The sequence below is a fragment of the Lagenorhynchus albirostris genome, chromosome 2 (assembly GCF_949774975.1).
Source record: "Lagenorhynchus albirostris chromosome 2, mLagAlb1.1, whole genome shotgun sequence".
NCBI classification, from domain to species: Eukaryota; Metazoa; Chordata; class Mammalia; order Artiodactyla; family Delphinidae; genus Lagenorhynchus; species Lagenorhynchus albirostris.
The window spans coordinates 149,974,071-149,990,783 of record NC_083096.1 but is presented as its reverse complement, the minus strand read 5'-3'; the positions used below and the strand labels follow the sequence as shown (position 1 = coordinate 149,990,783).

The following is a 16,713-nucleotide window of genomic DNA, read 5'->3' as shown; positions in this document are numbered from 1 at the left end:
ACTCCTTTTCTCCATCTTTTAATAAGCCACATTCCCACTTTGTTTGGGTCGAAAGCCAGAATGCCCTCTTGCCCGGCTCCCCAGTGGATCCCGCGGTGATTTCCGGCTGGGCCCGGGCCGGGTGGTACTCAGCGGGGAGCCCGAGGCTGCTGGCGGGATGGGGAAGGGGCGATCCGAATGAGAAAGGACCTCGACCGCCCCCACACAACACACGGCCTGCCCGGTGGGGTACCCGGGGAGAGGCTGGAAACCTGGGGCCTCCGGGGGCTCGGCTTACTTTCCTGGAGGGGGCGGGGGTGAAGGGCGTGGAGGAGGTGGAGGTGGGGGTGGGGGAAGCCCCCGCGGGCAGGAAGGAGGCAGGTGCTGGCCCAGAGGTGGACCGCTCGAAAGGCAGCGGGTAAACTCCCCGCTCCGCTCGGCCCGCGGGCCTGGTCTCGGAGCAGCCCGACCCGTGAGAGGTCTCCCGGGATTTTCGGGGCCGGGACTCTCTCTCCCAGCGGTTCCACCGAGCGGGTCGGGAGGACCGCCGTACAGACAGCGGCGCGGGGCTCTTTTTGTAGTTTTATTTTTATCTTAGACCTGCCTTAAACTGAGTAACAATTTCTCTTCTTTCGACTTGAGAACAAAACTTTTCAGCGAGCACGCCGGGCGCTGCAGTCCTGCGGCCACCGCAGCCGCGCTCGTCAGCCCGGGCGGAGCGACCTTTTCCGCCCGGAGCCAGGCCCGCCACCTCGCTCCCGAGCCTCTGGTCGCCCCTCTCCCCAACCCCGGGATTTTCAGGGCTCCGCCTGGGCGTTTCGCCTTTGTGCTTTGTAAGGGAAAGCCTTTTCTTCCAGGGCACAACAAACTTGGGCGGAGAGCTTCCGTGTGGGCCCCCGGGCGAGGCCGCCCACGGTGGTGAGGCCATCCGAGGGGATGCCCGGTCTGTCCTCCGCTCCAGGAGCCCCTCCAAGAGCTCGAGGTCCGGGTGGACCCCGGCCGGCCCGGCGCGCGGGAGCCCAGAAGTAGCGGGGACTCGGGCTACCCGAAGGCAGGGGGAGAGCTCTCGCTTCCCGATCAGAACGCGCTCTCTCGAGCCCGGCAGCGGCTCCAGCGGAGGGCCAGAGCCCGGGCCCCGAGCCGGGCGCGCGTCGCACCGGGCGGGTGTATGGGGCGGGGGCTCTCGGTATGGGGCTCAGTCCTGCCAGGCCGGGCCGGGCCGGCAGTCTGGGGTCTCTGGCCCGCGCCGCCTCCCGCCCTGGAGCAGCTCAGAGGGAAGACTCGGGCACTCTCTGCCCACGATGCCCACCAGCCACGTCTCGCCTCTCACCTCCGCACCAGACTCGGCTTGAGGGGCAAAGGGGAAAGAAAGGAAAAACAAAGATAAAAAAAGGGCCGGCCGGGAGGAAGCGGCGAGTCAGGCAGGAGGGAACACAGCGGTCAGGGGTGCCGGCCTCCTCCTCTGCCCGTCTCGGGGGTTCTTCCCGCAGATGGAAAATGAGCCGAGGTGGGAAAGGCAGAAAAAGCGTCGAGGAAAAGCTATGAGGGCGTCTTCCGTGCCGATCCCTACCGGCTCGCGGAAACCCGGCGAAAGTGGCGTCAATTCTCTCGCCGTACTCCGGGACGAGTGGGGGAAGGCCGAGGACAGGGCGGCGCCGCGCCGCGCCGCCGGTGACAGACGGGGCCGGGCGCCGAGCGAGCGGGGACCACACACCTGTTCTGCGAGTCGCGTCGTGTGCGCCGGCCGAGCGGCCGCGGCGCGAGAGTCAGAGCCCTCCCTCCCGCACTCCAGGCCCGCTGTCCGAGAACCGGGAGGGCCCGGCTCCCCCGCGCCGGCCCGCCCGTGCAGGAGCCCCGCAATCCAGGAGCCTGGTGGCTGCCCGCCGAAGCAGTGGCGCGCGGCGACAGGACCCGGGTGACCTGCGGGGCGGGGCTGTGCAGGGGCACGAGGTCCTTGGACTTTGATCGAAGGCAGCCTCCTCCGAGCTCCTGCCCCGCAGGTCATACCCGGCCGCGGACGAGGGTCCGTCGCACTTAGCGGTTCTTGCCTGGCTGGAGCCCCGGTTCCCCAAAGTTACAAACAGATGTTTCGTGCGGAGGTTGTTGGGACCTAAAGTATTGTTTGTGCAAAGGCAACCGAGAGCTGGAGGGAGAGGTCAGGCCGAGGAGTGGTGGGCTCGGCTCTGCGTTGGCCCTAAGTTTATGCAGGTTTCGCCTTCCCCTCTTCTTCCTCCGTTTTCCCTAAAAGAGTTGGGTTTTCCCGGTTTGAAGACTTAGAGGCTGAACTGTGTACCCGCTCGCTGAGCGGCAGCCCCGCGGCCCCGCACTCTCGGACAGGCCGGGTGGTCTTGGCTTCCCACCCGCTGGCCAAGCCGGGCCTGAGTCGGGGCCCAAACTTGGGACAGATACCAGGCCAAGTGTGAATCGCAGGCGTTGGCCCCAGCCATGGAACCGTGTTAGCCTTCTGCTTCCTGAGCTCGTGCATATGGTGGTAAAATATTTCTGTTAGAGTGGTGTTTCCAAATACCCCCCGGGCATTTGGCGTTCGGGAATTCTCTTCAAGCGGAGAAGTCTGTGAACTTAAAAAAAAAAAATCTTCCCTGAGTTCTTCACAACCCTCCACCACCCTGGCCCCATTTCCCACTGTTCTTTGCTTTTTAAGATGCCTGTTAATTTTTTTAAGTTTATTTATGCAAAGAAAAAATATCGTTTAATTTGTTCTATTATTTTAATTCTTGGCTTTTGGAAACGGTTCAGAGACCACAAAAATGTCACCTGTTGTAATAAGCAGAGGGGGGCTGTGCGTGCGTTTTAATTACCAGCAGAGTCGTAGTTTGGTGGGCGTTCAGAGCTCGGGCTCCGGGAAAGAGGCTTTTGCAGCTTTCTTTGTGGCAGTCATTTGCAAGTGGGTTTGGCTCAGGGCAGCAGAAGCAGCCGCAGCTCCTCTTCCTTTTACACCGATCCCCGGCGCGGGTCAGGAAAGACCCTGGACAGGGATGGTCAGAGGCTGGGGTGGGAGATTGCCCGCTCTCTGAGACTTTCTCTCTGGCTTTCGGTTTTTCAATGGGGAAGTGGCTAGTTCGCGCCGGAGAGCGGGGAGCGCTGCGCATCAGCCCAGTTTCAGACATGTTCACGTTCCAAACGCCAGCTTCTTCGTTTCATTTGTCTTGGTTCTGGCATGTTTAACCACGCAATTAGTGATCTCACTAATTATTCAGTTAGCTGGCGTTTTGTAATCACTTTAAACCAGGGTCGGGTGTGTGATTTAGCAAACTGCCACACATACAGCCCTGAACCAAACCCATCATGTCAAGGATTTGAAATTTTAAAAACTCAATATTTGTTGGTCCCTCCGTCCAACCTCACTGCCTGCCAGACAATTTATTTAGCTTCGTGGATTGATCCCTACTCCTTGTTTAGTTAATTCAACAAAGACTTTTTGCAATCTGTTTGGAGTTTGTCTGATGCCGTGGAAAAGTAGCTGATGATTTATTTGGTTGCTTTTCGATTTCTGTCTTCAGCCCTTCTTTCTCCTCCTTTCAGCGGGGATGTCAGCTGTTATTACTTCCTATTGATCCCTTTGCAAAGTGAGAAGTGAACTAAAATTAATGTCAATTCCACTGCTCAGATCAATAGCTGGAGTTATTTTAATCTGGATTTGCACGAAGTGCTAAATTAAAAAAAATCAGCATAGAGGCAGAAAAGTAACAGTTACTTACTTTCCCTTTGGCCAGTTCTTTACAGTCACCCAAATGCTCCATCAAGCTGATTATCTTACAATCCATATTTTTTTAATTAAGAGGGTCAGTTTTCTTATTTGGGGTTCTGTGTTTAAACCCATGACATTTTGACATTGGGAGTGTATTAACTATAGATTTTCATAATGACTGTGGTCTGCTGAAGCCTCATCTATACAAGTTGTTAATGTGAGGAGGGGGTAAGAAAGAAAAGGGAAAAGAAAAAAAGCACTCCCCCTTCCCCCACAGAGACCAACGCCCACACAGTGGAGTAAAAGAGATGTGGCCTGGGAAAATATTGTTGATTTCTTTTCAGTATAATGAAGTTTCAAATAAATAACCAGGTTTGAGTGATTCACTGTGTTCTGTTGGAGTGTCCAGTGCTGTTGCCAGATTACTAATTTATTAAACTCATTTAAGATAATGAGGTGATCCAGGAAGTAAAAATAAAAAGCGAATCCTCTGGGTGATGGTTATTTTGGGGGGGAAAACATCCTTCCCCTCACCCCTAGTGTATTATGTTTGCCCTTTTCTCTAGCTTGCCTCGTATAGTATTGCTTGTTTGACAAGTAGTTTGTTATTTCTGTTGTGAGGAGCTGCTTAGAACACTTGGAACAGCCCTGGACCCACTTTCGGAGCATCCGTGTTGTATGACCATTAATCTGACTTGAAAACAGCCAAGAACAGGATTCCCAGACTCGTCAGCCTAACTGGCTGTCCTCGGCAGATCATTCCCTGCACTGCTATAACTTGACAGGAAAGTTATTTAAAATTTGGGAGAGAGAAAAATCCGTTAATGTGAGATACATAATCTGGTAATTTAGCAATGATGTCTATAAGGAAAGATGCCAAATGAGGAAGCAGTCTGATGGTGTGCACTCATCTTCCCAATTTATAACAGTCATTGACATGTCTGCTACAGGATGGGAGAAGGAAATACTCTCTATGCACTGCATTAAGCTGGGAGGATTCATCTACTGCTTAACTGAGGTCACTCTGTTTGAGGGAATATCAGAGATACTCCTTTATCTAGGTGTTTTTTTTTTTTAAGGGAGGGGGTACATTTTATTTGAGACGTGACTCTCAATTTAGAGGTTATGATTTGTAGCAGATGGTGCTTTCTGGTTACACTTTAAGTTTCATTAAGTTTTTATTTAGTGTACATTCCTGAAGCTAATAAGTCCTAGTATTCATCTTATGTTATCCTGACTGTCATACACAGCCCTTCTCCCACCCCCTACTCAAAAGAAATTTTGAAACAGAATCAGTGGCTATGAAAATGTACAGCCTAAATTTAAAAGGGAAATTGAAAGAAGTCTTTCTGAACTACAGTTTGTTCCAGGGGTCTTTAGTGGACATCCACTCTGACTGGGCCAGTAAGCACAGGAAAGTAAGTCAGAAATTTTGTTAACATTTTGCTCTAAATGGCAATGGCAAATTCAAGGCAGTTTACAAATCTACTTAAGAGTGAGTGCATCAGTAACTAAAATTACCAATCAGTTCTTTGCTGCCCCTGGAAGACAGACGCTTCCAGAGAACATATGCCAAAGGCACCCGTTATGTTTTTAAATATTGCCAGAGACGCCAGGCACTTTATTGATGAAGGTTTTCTTCCTTCTCAGAAAAGAGAAAGCCTATATGATTAGGGAGGGGTGTGGATCAAAAATAATGCTGCTGTTGTTTCTTCACATAGTACTTCTTTCTGGAAACAGTCTTAGATGATACATGAAGATGTGTGTTTATGTATGTGCCAGTGTGTGTGATTTATCCACATGTATGATTTGTACCAACTAACACGTGGAGGTGTTCATGATCTAGATGTGCTTGACTTAGGATTTTTTCAGTCTCAGGGCATTGTTAGAGAAGACGAAGAGAGGATGCGGATGCGGGGGGTCATATGAGTAGAACCTGGTCTCTGTTTGAACACCAGGCCAGCCATGAGCAGTGTATGCAGGTGCAAGCCCTTTAAAATATAGACCCCCACCTAATCTACTGGGTGACTTGGCCTTCCAAAGCTCATTTGCTCAGGGAATATTGTATTTGGAGGTTTTATGATTTTTTCTCCTTTGCTGGGCTCAGGCGCATTTCACCCGGAACGTGTAGGGACCAAAGTCAGCTACGCGTACATCACAGTAAGTTGTCTATTGATTTTCCTGAATGAAAATGGTCTGATGCTGCTGCCCACTGGCTCCTAAAGCCTGTGGTGTCTCTTGCCCGAGCATCTGTAAGCCAGAAGGATGGTGTTTCGATCACTTGGGGTTTCCCTTTTCTTTCCTCCCCCTGACCTTCCTCCCCCCTCTTTCTTTCTCTTTGCTGTTTCCACAGGTCTTAGAAGGGGATGATTCCCCAGTAATATTCCCTGCCCTGATCCCAGGTGCCACTCCCTCCCAGGGAAGACTGCTTCTTGTGTGACGTCGGCCATAGAAAGAGACTCCGATGGACTTACACCGGGCAGCCTTCAAGATGGAGAACTCATCCTACCTCCCCAACCCGCTGGCATCCCCAGCACTGATGGTCCTGGCGTCCACGGCTGAGGCTAGCCGTGATGCTTCCATCCCTTGTCAGCAGCCACGACCCTTCGGTGTACCTGTCTCGGTAGACAAGGACGTGCATATTCCATTCACCAATGGCTCCTACACCTTTGCCTCTATGTACCATCGGCAGGGTGGGGTGCCGGGCACTTTTGCCAATCGTGATTTTCCCCCTTCTTTACTACACCTCCACCCTCAGTTCGCCCCCCCAAATCTAGATTGCACCCCAATCAGTATGCTGAATCATAGTGGAGTGGGGGCCTTCCGTCCCTTTGCTTCCACTGAGGACCGGGAGAGTTATCAGTCAGCCTTTACGCCGGCCAAGCGACTTAAAAACTGCCATGACACAGAGTCTCCCCACTTGCGCTTCTCAGATGCAGATGGCAAGGAATATGACTTTGGGACACAGCTGCCATCTAGCTCCCCCGGTTCACTTAAGGTTGACGACACTGGGAAGAAGATTTTTGCTGTCTCTGGCCTCATTTCGGATCGGGAAGCCTCATCTAGCCCAGAGGATCGGAATGACAGATGTAAGTACTCTGGTGCAGCCCTCCCCTAACCCCAGTAAGCCCTGCCTTACAATAGGATTCAACAGGTCGGTGGCATTTTTCATGCTCCTAGTAATGGGAAGGGCCGACTCCCTCCCATTCAATAGCTGTGGAGTGCTGACATCTACTTGTCTCTTGTCAATGAGCATTGATAGTTCTTGTAGGAAATGTTTTTCTGAAGGTAGCCAGAGGCACATTGGCCTGCACTGCCCTTCCCTCCGGGGCATGATTGGCTTATTCTCTGGGGACTCTGGCGTGGAGGGGGTGCTGTATATGGACCGGAGTGAATGTCATTTCATTAGTAAGTGTAGGTTCCTAGGGAATTGGGGGGGGCTCGAAGAAACCTTCCATCCCTCCTCTCTTTGCTATCCTCATTATGTTTCTCTGATCTCGGTATTATTTTTTTAGTTTTTCCATTGTATCACATCCAGCAGACTCCACGTGATTGTATTTTTCACAACTCTCAGCCCTACTCCAAATCAGGCTATTTTTCAGAGAAGGACAAAGGTGTCCTCAATCACCATAAAGCATTTCAAACAGCTGTGTTTTCCTTGCAATCGCAAGGCTAGAAAGTCGACTTCTCTTGGGATTTAACAGGTTTTCTGGGTGCTTATCCTGGGGCTCCCTTTTAGGAGTAGACACAGCTGGCCTGTGTGGCGGCTCCATATTTGATGCTCACAACTATTATTAATTTCTGCTTAGGGAACAGCTCTGTCATGTTCTCCAAGTGCCTTGCTGGGCTCCAGCTACACTCACTAATAGTTGGGGCTAAACCTTTACTTGGAACTTGTAGAGTAGGAGTGTTGAACCCTGCCATCTTCGCCTCTAATATAATCAGAAAATAATTGTGTTTTGAAGCTTTTGGACTATGGGTAGACCCCACAGAGCAGTTTTCTTCAAGCCTGGTGAGAATTTATGAACTGAGGGTGTTTTTCCACCCGATCCTTTGTTCTAAGATTTGCTTCATTTTATTTTCTTAAGAAAACTACATCTGAGGTTTGCTTTCCCCTCTTCTCTATTTTTTGTGCTCCCGTCCTCTCTATAACCACCACCACGAATGTCATTTTTTTCTCTTCTCTTTATGATGCCGAGGAGAGTAATAGAGACATTGCAGCTCTCTCCCCTGTCGGCACTGCTTCCTCAGGCTGTCTCCTTGAATTAGGCACTGTGTTAACTTTCCTGCGCTAAAAGGCATCTGCCTAAACCCAGCGTACCTTTTCAATAAAAGTCATCATAAAATCAACCTGCCTTGTAAATCCATCGCTCTTTGGTTTTGAAATATGTTGCGAGTGTGTCTTTTATGTCAGCGTCTGTAAGCCCAGGACCTCTCCACTTAAGGGAGAAGGCTGCTATCTGACAGCACAACTGCCCATGTTCTCTCTCTCTTTTGCTTTAGCTCCTATTCCACCTTTTCCCTTTCTGTACAGCTGATGTGTGAGTGTGTGTGTGTGTGTGTGTGTGTGTGTGTGTGTGTGTGTGTGTGTGTGTGTGTGTGTGTGTGTGTGTGTGTGTGTGCGCGTGCTGACCCTGCTTTGGGAATATACTTGCTGAACACGGATTGGCGTTGTATCGGTCTGTTTTAGTTTAGTGTAGTTTAGTTTTCATTTGTCGAAGTGCAAGTGATAAAGGCGAGCTCTAACCTGACCTCTGGCCAAAACTGTCCTGGGTTCGGGTGTGACAGATTCTGCTCCTTTTTTCTCCAAACACAAGTTGAATATGAAATCCTCTTAAAACTAACATGCCACAGAGTAACACCTGGAGGTCAAGATTCCTTTCTTCTCTCCTAACAAATCCAGCTTGTCTCCATTTTTCCATTTTTTAGCCCAAACCTGTCTCAGACCCCCAGAGCAGGAGGAAGCTTGTTAGTCAGGTCAGCACTCATAGATGTGGATATCCATTCCCCTCTGAGTGTCAAAGCCATAACTCTTCCGTTTGCCTGGTTTGCATTGTGTAGGGGTGCCGTCCCCCATGGAGATGGATCCCTCACACAGGAATACGCCTGGGTGGAGAAAAATTAAATGAGTCTGTCTCCCAAAGTGAAATGGAATTCTGACCTTGAAATTAATGAGATTCTGATCAGAAGGGTGGGGAAACTTCTTTACTTCAAACTGTAGTGTTGTATAAATTGGAGCCCTTTCCCCTTCTGTTTGTTTAAAATATCCTTTCTTTAATGAGTATTTTGTGTTCTCCTTTTTCTCTTACACAAACGTTAGACCTGTAGGCGTGTCTGTGAGTGTAGACTGTCCACTCACATTATTATCTAGAGTTGCATTTGTGACTGATCTTAAATGAGAAATAAAGGTACAAAGTGAATAGGAGACTGTTACCCTGTGATAACCCTGGATTTGTGCTTCTTTCTCCTTTCCTTGCCTTGGGTGGGGTAGCAGCCTTCACAGGGCTGTACTGGGGAGCATTTGTGCTTTTGATTTTGAGTATTTGGAAGGCTGGGGAAACATTTTTCTGTAAGGAAGGGTCGAAGAGGCACCATGACAAAGTCTGCTGCAGCTTTCTTGGCTCCTGTCATATGCCGACGTGTGTCGGAATATTTATGGTCTGTTTTATGTAAATACATATTTAAGGGCCGTTAGAAGGCCTGATTATTCCCACTAGATGCCTTTCAGGTCCTCCCTACAGAACCGTTTAGAAATAAGTAATATTTCTCAGATAATCGAGTGACAGTATACAGGACTGCTTCCAAGGGGAGAGCTTGAGGGGCAGATGGGGCAGTGAGGAGGTGGGGAGGCAAGAAGAGAGAGGATAGAAAGTGTTCAAAAGAGCAAAGTAATAGGATACAGTGGCTTTTGCCCAGATTGCCAGAAATTAACCGTGTATATTTTATGTTTTGTAATTCTTAAAATTTAGAGTTAATCTTTGATACGGTTGACTGATTTTTCAGTTCTCTTCATATAAATAAAATGTTTTTCATAAAATTTAAAAAAAAGTTTTAATTAAATACAACAGTAAAACTCCTAAATAAGCGTGTAGCTTTAGGGGTTTGCTGGGGGGTGGGATGAGTGTGGGTGTGTGTGTCCCTTACTTAGAGTAGAAGTTTTATGACTGAGTTTTAAGTCAATGAAAAATATCAGTTTTACAGTGGAAACACTGCCAGTGTTTACTCTCGCAGCCTCCCCCTGCTCACACACTGCATCCATATGCAGATATGTCCACATCTGAGAGCACTTGCAAGAGGGGCCTGCAGACATGGTGTAACGCACATGTGTTCTTTCCTTAAATCTGGGTACTGATAGGCAGGATTTCTTTTGTGATTAAATATGCATATTTGTAGAAAGAAATGTAGCTATTTGGGTAAAGTATTGTCTCTCCTAGTAGATGATTCCAGTTTGCTTGCCTGTTCATCTACCTGGCATCACAGGTGATTCCTGAGGTAGGTGTTGGGCTCTATGGAAAAAAGAAGCCTTTACTCAACAGGACTGACTTATGTGCCCTGGAAAAAGGGAGAAGTATTTTGTGAGAAGCCATTCGTGGAGGATGCATGATTCCCCAGGAAGGGGACTGAGGTAACTCCTGTTTATTGTCATGCCCTGAACCCGTCTCCAAGTCTCCTTGTCCAGGGAAATGAGGTGAAAATTTATGGACCAATTATGAATAGTCCACGTGTGTCTTACATATGAAGTGTCTACAGATATGTTTCCCAGGGCTTTTAAAATAAACATTTCCTCATTAAGGAAACTTTACAACAAAAGGGAAAATAAGTATTCTCTGCTGCCTTGTGCTAGAATCTATACATTTATTACCCCCTTAGCACTCGGGCTCTTATCATGTGCATTTCCTGATTGTTCTCTGTAGACCACTCCTGTGCCCAATTTCTGTCTGGGTGATCCAGCAATTGGAGTTGGCTAGGATGCATGCTCGCCCCGAGGGCTGAGAGGAATCAGAACTGCCCTCGGGAAGTGATGACGGGCCCTGCCTTCTGGCTCACCTCAGAGATGGGCACTGGACACTGACCCCAAGTGGCCCTCTTTCTTTGCCCTTCCCTGTGGTCAGGCAGATTCACAGGTAGGCAGGGAACCCTGTGACTCACAGCAGTTCCCAGATGTTCTGCTTTGCTCTCATCTTTGATATATTCGAAGTCATTCAAATTTGAAAAGCCCTGAGTAGGAGAGATGGTATTTTGACTCTGAGACGTGTCTTTACAATGGCACGTATCCTTGAAGACCCTATGTCCTAGGAATCAAATCAGCTGAGCCCACATAGGCCCAGGGCAGCCTGGAATGTGCAGGGCTGGCCACATCATGGGGGTGGTGTTAGGGGGGCTACTTCCCAAGGGCTCTGGGACTACCCAGGACTACCTCTGGGTAGGGACCTTGATCTGGGCTTTTAGGAGAATTGCTCTTGCTGGGAAGAATGTTTGGGGCGGTTCTCAGGTCACCAGGCTCAACTTCTGGATTGTAGCTGGAGCAGATGACCACTCTGAAAGGGTGCAGAAATCACCAGAAAGATGGGTCAGATGGTGCCCTCTGTACTGATTGCCCAGACCTAGCCCGGTTGTCGGCTCAGCTGCTCCCGGGGTTCTCGCGGAGTCCCTTTTCCCTCCCCATCTGGGGTGGGTCGGGGAGGAGGGGGCGAGAACTCCTGTGATGTGTGTGGTTGTTTCTGGTTGTTCACTCCCAACACAGTCATGGAGACTCCTTTTCATGCTGCTGGGTTTAATTGTCTTGTTGGGATAAAGAAATGTTTGCACAGCTAAAGTGGGGCCGGGCTGGACGGGAGCAGTCCCTGATGGCTGCAGAGCCATCTGGCCTGGCTTGGCTTGGCTCGGCGCGCCGCTGGCCCGCCCGGCGGCTGGGCTCGCTCCCGCTCCCGCTCCCGCTCTTCCCCTGCCTTCGCTCCACGCCGCGCCGCTCTGGTCGGCGGCTGCCTCCTCGCACGGCCGGAATGCCTAATCACCATGGTGAGAAAACGGACACCGCAGCCGTCCTCCCTCCTCGCCTCGCGCCCTCCCTCCCATCAATTGTCATGCAGAAGTGATCCGGGCTGCCGTTTCCTCGCGGCCGCCAGCCAGCCCCTCGCCGCTCCCGGCAGAAGGGTGGCTAGTAATTGATCGTTTGGGGGAGGGGGCGCGGAGAGGCGCGAGGCCGGCGAGGGGGGAGGAAGGACCACAGCGTGGGCCCCGTTGGCTCACTTGAAAAGGACCCCCAGCCTCCGCCACGGAGATGGCGTTCAAGTGGTTTCAGAAATGTTGGTGACCTCGCCGTCGCTCGGCCGGACTCGGAGGCTGCGGGAGAACGCCGGGCGCTACCCCGGGGCCGGGCGAGCACCGCGCCGCCGCCGCCGCCGCCCGCGGCCGGGACCCGAGGGCTGCCTGGTCCCCCACCCCCGCCCCGCCCTCCACGCCCAACGCCCCCAGGTCGCACTGAGAACCGAGCCCTGGGCCGGTTTCCTGTACGTCGTCCGAGCCGCAGAGAGATGGGGTCGGAGTGAGGGGGTGGGAGGGGTTGTGGCCGAGGAGGGGGCGCGCCCACGCGGAGGTCGGGGCGATCGGGGGACCCGGCGGGAGGTGCAGATGGGCGGGTAGCGGAGTGAAGAGGCTAGGGGACACTGAGCAGGGAGGGGGCTTGGGGGGCGAGGCTGTGGGGAGGCGGGAGTGGGAGGAGGGAGCGCGGAGGGCGCCGGGGCGCGTCGAGCCGGGGGCATGGACGTGTGCACGCGCGCCTCTGGATCTGGCGTCGCCACCGGCATTCGAGGACTTTGAGGTTTCTCACGTAGGTTCGAAATGTTTTCCCCGTCCGTCTTGCTTTTCAAGTCCGGGGAATGTTTCCCAAGTCCCGGGGTTCGTGAATCGGCAGGATGGCTGGTATTCGGGCGAGGCGAGTCGCGGTCACCTCTGACCGTCTGAGGCTCGCAGCCAGCACAGCGGGGCTCGTTAATGTCCGGGCAATTTCTGGAACTCTTCCCACGGGAAGTTTTCCGGGGCTGCCTTCCGGTCAGTGGCCCCAGGTTGATTATTTGGTGGCCCTTTTTTGTTTGAAAACAAAAAACACACATTGTATCCAAATAACAAAAGTTGCTTTCCCTCCCCACCCCTTTTCCTCATTAGGCAGGGAAGAGGAAACTAAAAAATAGAATTATATTTTTATATTGGTTTTTCTTATTTTTAACCCTTATTAACTACACCCATCTGGTTAATAAATATTGGCACACTTTGAAATAGAATCTTTGTAAATACTCGGGATTTGGAGTGACAATACACTTAATAGAGTTATATTTCTATGATGGATTTTCATATTTTTAACTCTTTTTAACCACATCCCTCTGGTCAAAAAATATCAGAACACATGCTGGAATGTACTCTTTATAAATACTTGAGATTCGGAGTGATGTTACATTTTATTGTAAAACCCACACGATTTTAACACCAAAATAACAATAATTTTTGCATTTAAATACTCTCTTCACACAGTTTGGTAACATTTCCCAGTGCCATTTTACCCCTCCTAAAGAGAGATGAGCTGCAGACCTAAGGATGACGTACTGCTACATAGCAGCTAAAATGCCTTAAAATTTTTTTTAAATGCCATTTAAGTTGTGGCATTTGTGGTTGAAAAGAGTGTGTTTTTATCCTTTGGAACCTCAAAGTGTGTGCTACAGAGTGGAAATTTCTAAATATCTCTTTGGGGCAAGGAGGAGAATTTTCTGCAAAAGAACTTTCACCTACTTAGTCACTCTGTTGTGCCTTTTCCAGGAAGAGATTCTGAGTTGGGGCTATGGGTTTAGGCCTGGAGAAATGAGAGGCTGTAGTATGAATCAGTGAACCTGGTAGATGCTAAGCAAACAGGAGTAATTCATGCCCTTCCAGCCTTACCCAATGGATCAGACTTTTCTATTATCTCAATCACATTTTAGTTTCAGTGTTAAAAATTTTTTTAGCACTAAATCAGTACCAATCACAGCAAAGTGTTCAATAAGTGTTAGTTGAGTATTGAATAAATTGATGGTAGTGATTATAATCTAATTTTTACTTTAAGTTTTCATCAATTTGCCACTCTTCAGCCTTGCACTGGATAGTATCCATAAAACTGTGCTATCGGAAAGGTGTAGTGGTTTGAGGAAAGAAAGGAATAATTTATATACCTTGAGTTTTGACGAGGAGGTAGGGAGGGAGTTTCTTAAGAGATGTGCAATTACCTTTCTCAAATACAGATTTATTGTGTTATTTTGGTTAAAAAAACTTTCATAACTTAAAAAATAATTTGAAATTTGCTTTTCTCTCCTAACTCTCTAGAAACCTAAGATTGGAGTCTATCCCCTACCCAAATGTTTTCCCACAGCATTACATCACCTATCATGGAGTCTACAAAAATAGATCTTCTTTGGGTGTGTATTTTAGGAAAAAAGTTTCTACCTAGATCCTGGTTGCAGCTGGAACCAGACAAGTGATGTGGGAGTTTTGTAGACACATACAAGCATCTGGCAATTCAGACATTTGACTGGCAATTTTCTCTGTGGAATGTGTTCTGAGTGAAGATGACCTAGAGGAAACGAGAGTTGTGTTTCTGGGGGGAGACATGGTGCTGTATCCAGTACATTCTGTTCAGCAGACACGGAGCTTTAGGAAAGTCTAGAGCTGCATGGGTGAAGAAGGAACCTCTTGGTACAGTCTCATGAGAAATCAAGCCCGGTAAGCCTTAGTGTGACTCACCAGATGAGGGTTGTCTTTTTCCACTGAAATTCATTTGCAGGCTGAGACTTATGGCTTTGCATCCATCTTAGAGCAGCAGACAGTCAGAAAGTTGTAGGGAGGGGGCAAGGGCCAGCCCTGGAGAGACCTTTGCTTTATTTTCAGGTATATGATTTCCATTTAGGTGCTAGCTGATCCTATATTGCTCTCACCTGACCTTGCTTTTCAGAGTTTGATGCACACTGAGTCAGAATGGCCTAGCATAATAAATACCTGTTAGAGGGATAAATAATGTATTTGCCCCTTTGAGCCTCAACTTGAAGGTGTTTCACGTCAAAGGTGGGGAGGCAATATAACATAGTGGCTATGAGTTCAGCCTGTGGAGTAAAATCATGGTCCTTTAGCTTACTTGCTCTGTGACCTTGGGCAAATTGCTTAACCTCTCTGGGCCTCAGTACTCTCATCTGTAAAGTGGGAATTACACAACCTAAAAGCGTTGTTGTGAAGGGCTGAATGAGATTAAGCACACTGCTAATGGTTAGAACAGTTCCTCACACGTACTAAGTGTGCAATACATAATGACTATTATTATTTTCAAGGACAATCTGGTGGTATAATCTTCCTTGTTAGAAGCACTGATGTAGACAGACACAGGGTCATTACTGACTAGCATGTATGTAGGATCCTTTCATGCACTCATGCCTTATGGCGATGTGGAAGAGGCAGGGAGAAAGGCTCAGAGCCCTTTTCTGTGATAGCAGCTGCTTCACCTCCCTGCATTATTATCCATCCACCAGGATTAGCCCTGGTGGCCCTCTGACCTCTCTCTTCCTTCATTTTGTTAAGAAGCAAGGTAATATTATAGTTAAAGAAACTGAGTCTCTGAGTCAGGAAGGGACTTGACTAGGATTAGATATCTAGGCAGCGGCCCAGGTTAGAGAACCTGAATCTCATCATATTTTCTTATTCTGGAATTTTGTATTATCAGCTATTATTAGAAATAAATGGGCCATTAGAATTTGTGTGTGCTAGAAATTTGGGCCATATAAAATAGGATTTGCTTTAATGGTATTTGACTAGTATTAGAATTCAGAGTCCCAGAGTTTCTAGTATGTCCTCAGATTTTAAGTTATACAGGCACTTTTCCCCTCTTGCCTGTGTGAGAGAAATCTGTGAACCTTCCCCCATCTGTGTGTGTCACAGTCCCACAGCATGATGGATTGTCTCTGCTTGGGGGAGGCTTAGGAAGGGGCTTGAAGAGGCCTTGTAGGTCAGGAGAGAAATACAGCAGCAGGACTGAGCCCGGGGGGGCAGGGGGCTGCTGGGGAGAGATTAGCAGGGGAAGGGGAGGGCAGGGTTGGGCGGGGATAGGCCTCTTCCATAGTGTCTGTGTGCATTCTCCTAGGAGTAAAAGAGGGCTGTCCATTACCCTGAGCGCACAAATGAACTCAGTGTTTTTCTCTTTGTAGAAAGAAAGCCCCAGGGGGCTTGGGAACACCAGAGAATGACTGTGCATCAGTAGGAGAGGTGGGGAGTAGGAGGATGGGAGTGGGAAACACTGACCCTCTGCCTGAGGACCTTGGATTTGAGTCTGTTATTTAAATATAGTTTCACCTATATACATAGCAGAAATAGCCATTGGAGGCCAGTTGTCTGACACCTCAGTCCCCATCCGTTCCTTCACGGCTCCATTTAAGAGAAGGGGTTCAAGTCACTCTGGGGGGCAAAATGTCTCTGTAGATCATAGAGCACCTACTCCTCTCTCCCAGTCCCCCGTCCTTTCCACACAGACACAGAAACGTATGGGACGTAGGAAGGGAAACAATGAACATTCTTAATTTTGAGTTTTTAAAGAAGGGTGGAAAGTCTGGGATTTAGGCCCAAATGCCACAGTCATAGGAAGGAACTCTAGGAAAGGAAAGAGTTGGGTCTGAGAGGTAGATAGGGAGGTAAAGGCAGCAGCGCATGCGAGGGTAAGTAATCAGCAGGACTGCAGTTAGGGCCTAGGCTTCAGCTTCCTTCCTGAGCAGTAAAATTAAAAAAAAAAAAAAATCCTTAGAACAACAAAAGTCTGGACGCATGGGCTTCCTTCCTGACAGGCCAACCTGGTGGGGCTTCATTCAGCCTGAGCAGCAGTCAAGGCTGATTTACGGGTAAGAGGTCCCAGACAGACATGTGCTCTTAACCCTTTCCTAACTGCCGAGGTGCCTCCTTGCAAATGCTGCCCTCCTCTTCCAGTTTCCCATCATGGCGTGGGTAGCTTTTTATTGTTGTTGTTT

At 49.3% G+C, this 16,713-nt stretch overlaps 2 protein-coding genes across 8 annotated transcripts in view; one reads left to right on the top strand and one right to left on the bottom strand.

Moving 5' to 3' along the window:
• The window catches only part of TMEM53 (transmembrane protein 53), a 447,568-nt gene that overhangs the window by 204,309 nt on the left and 226,546 nt on the right, over window positions 1-16,713 (bottom strand). The gene's annotated exons all lie outside the window — the stretch shown is intronic.
• The window catches only part of RNF220 (ring finger protein 220), a 217,256-nt gene continuing 206,584 nt past the window's right edge, over window positions 6,042-16,713 (top strand). For both annotated transcript variants that reach the window (XM_060140245.1, XM_060140244.1), the window contains exon 1: window positions 6,042-6,777. In XM_060140245.1, the coding sequence (XP_059996228.1) occupies window positions 6,153-6,777 (625 nt within the window). In that variant the 5' untranslated portion in view covers window positions 6,042-6,152. The remainder of the gene's footprint in view (window positions 6,778-16,713) is intronic.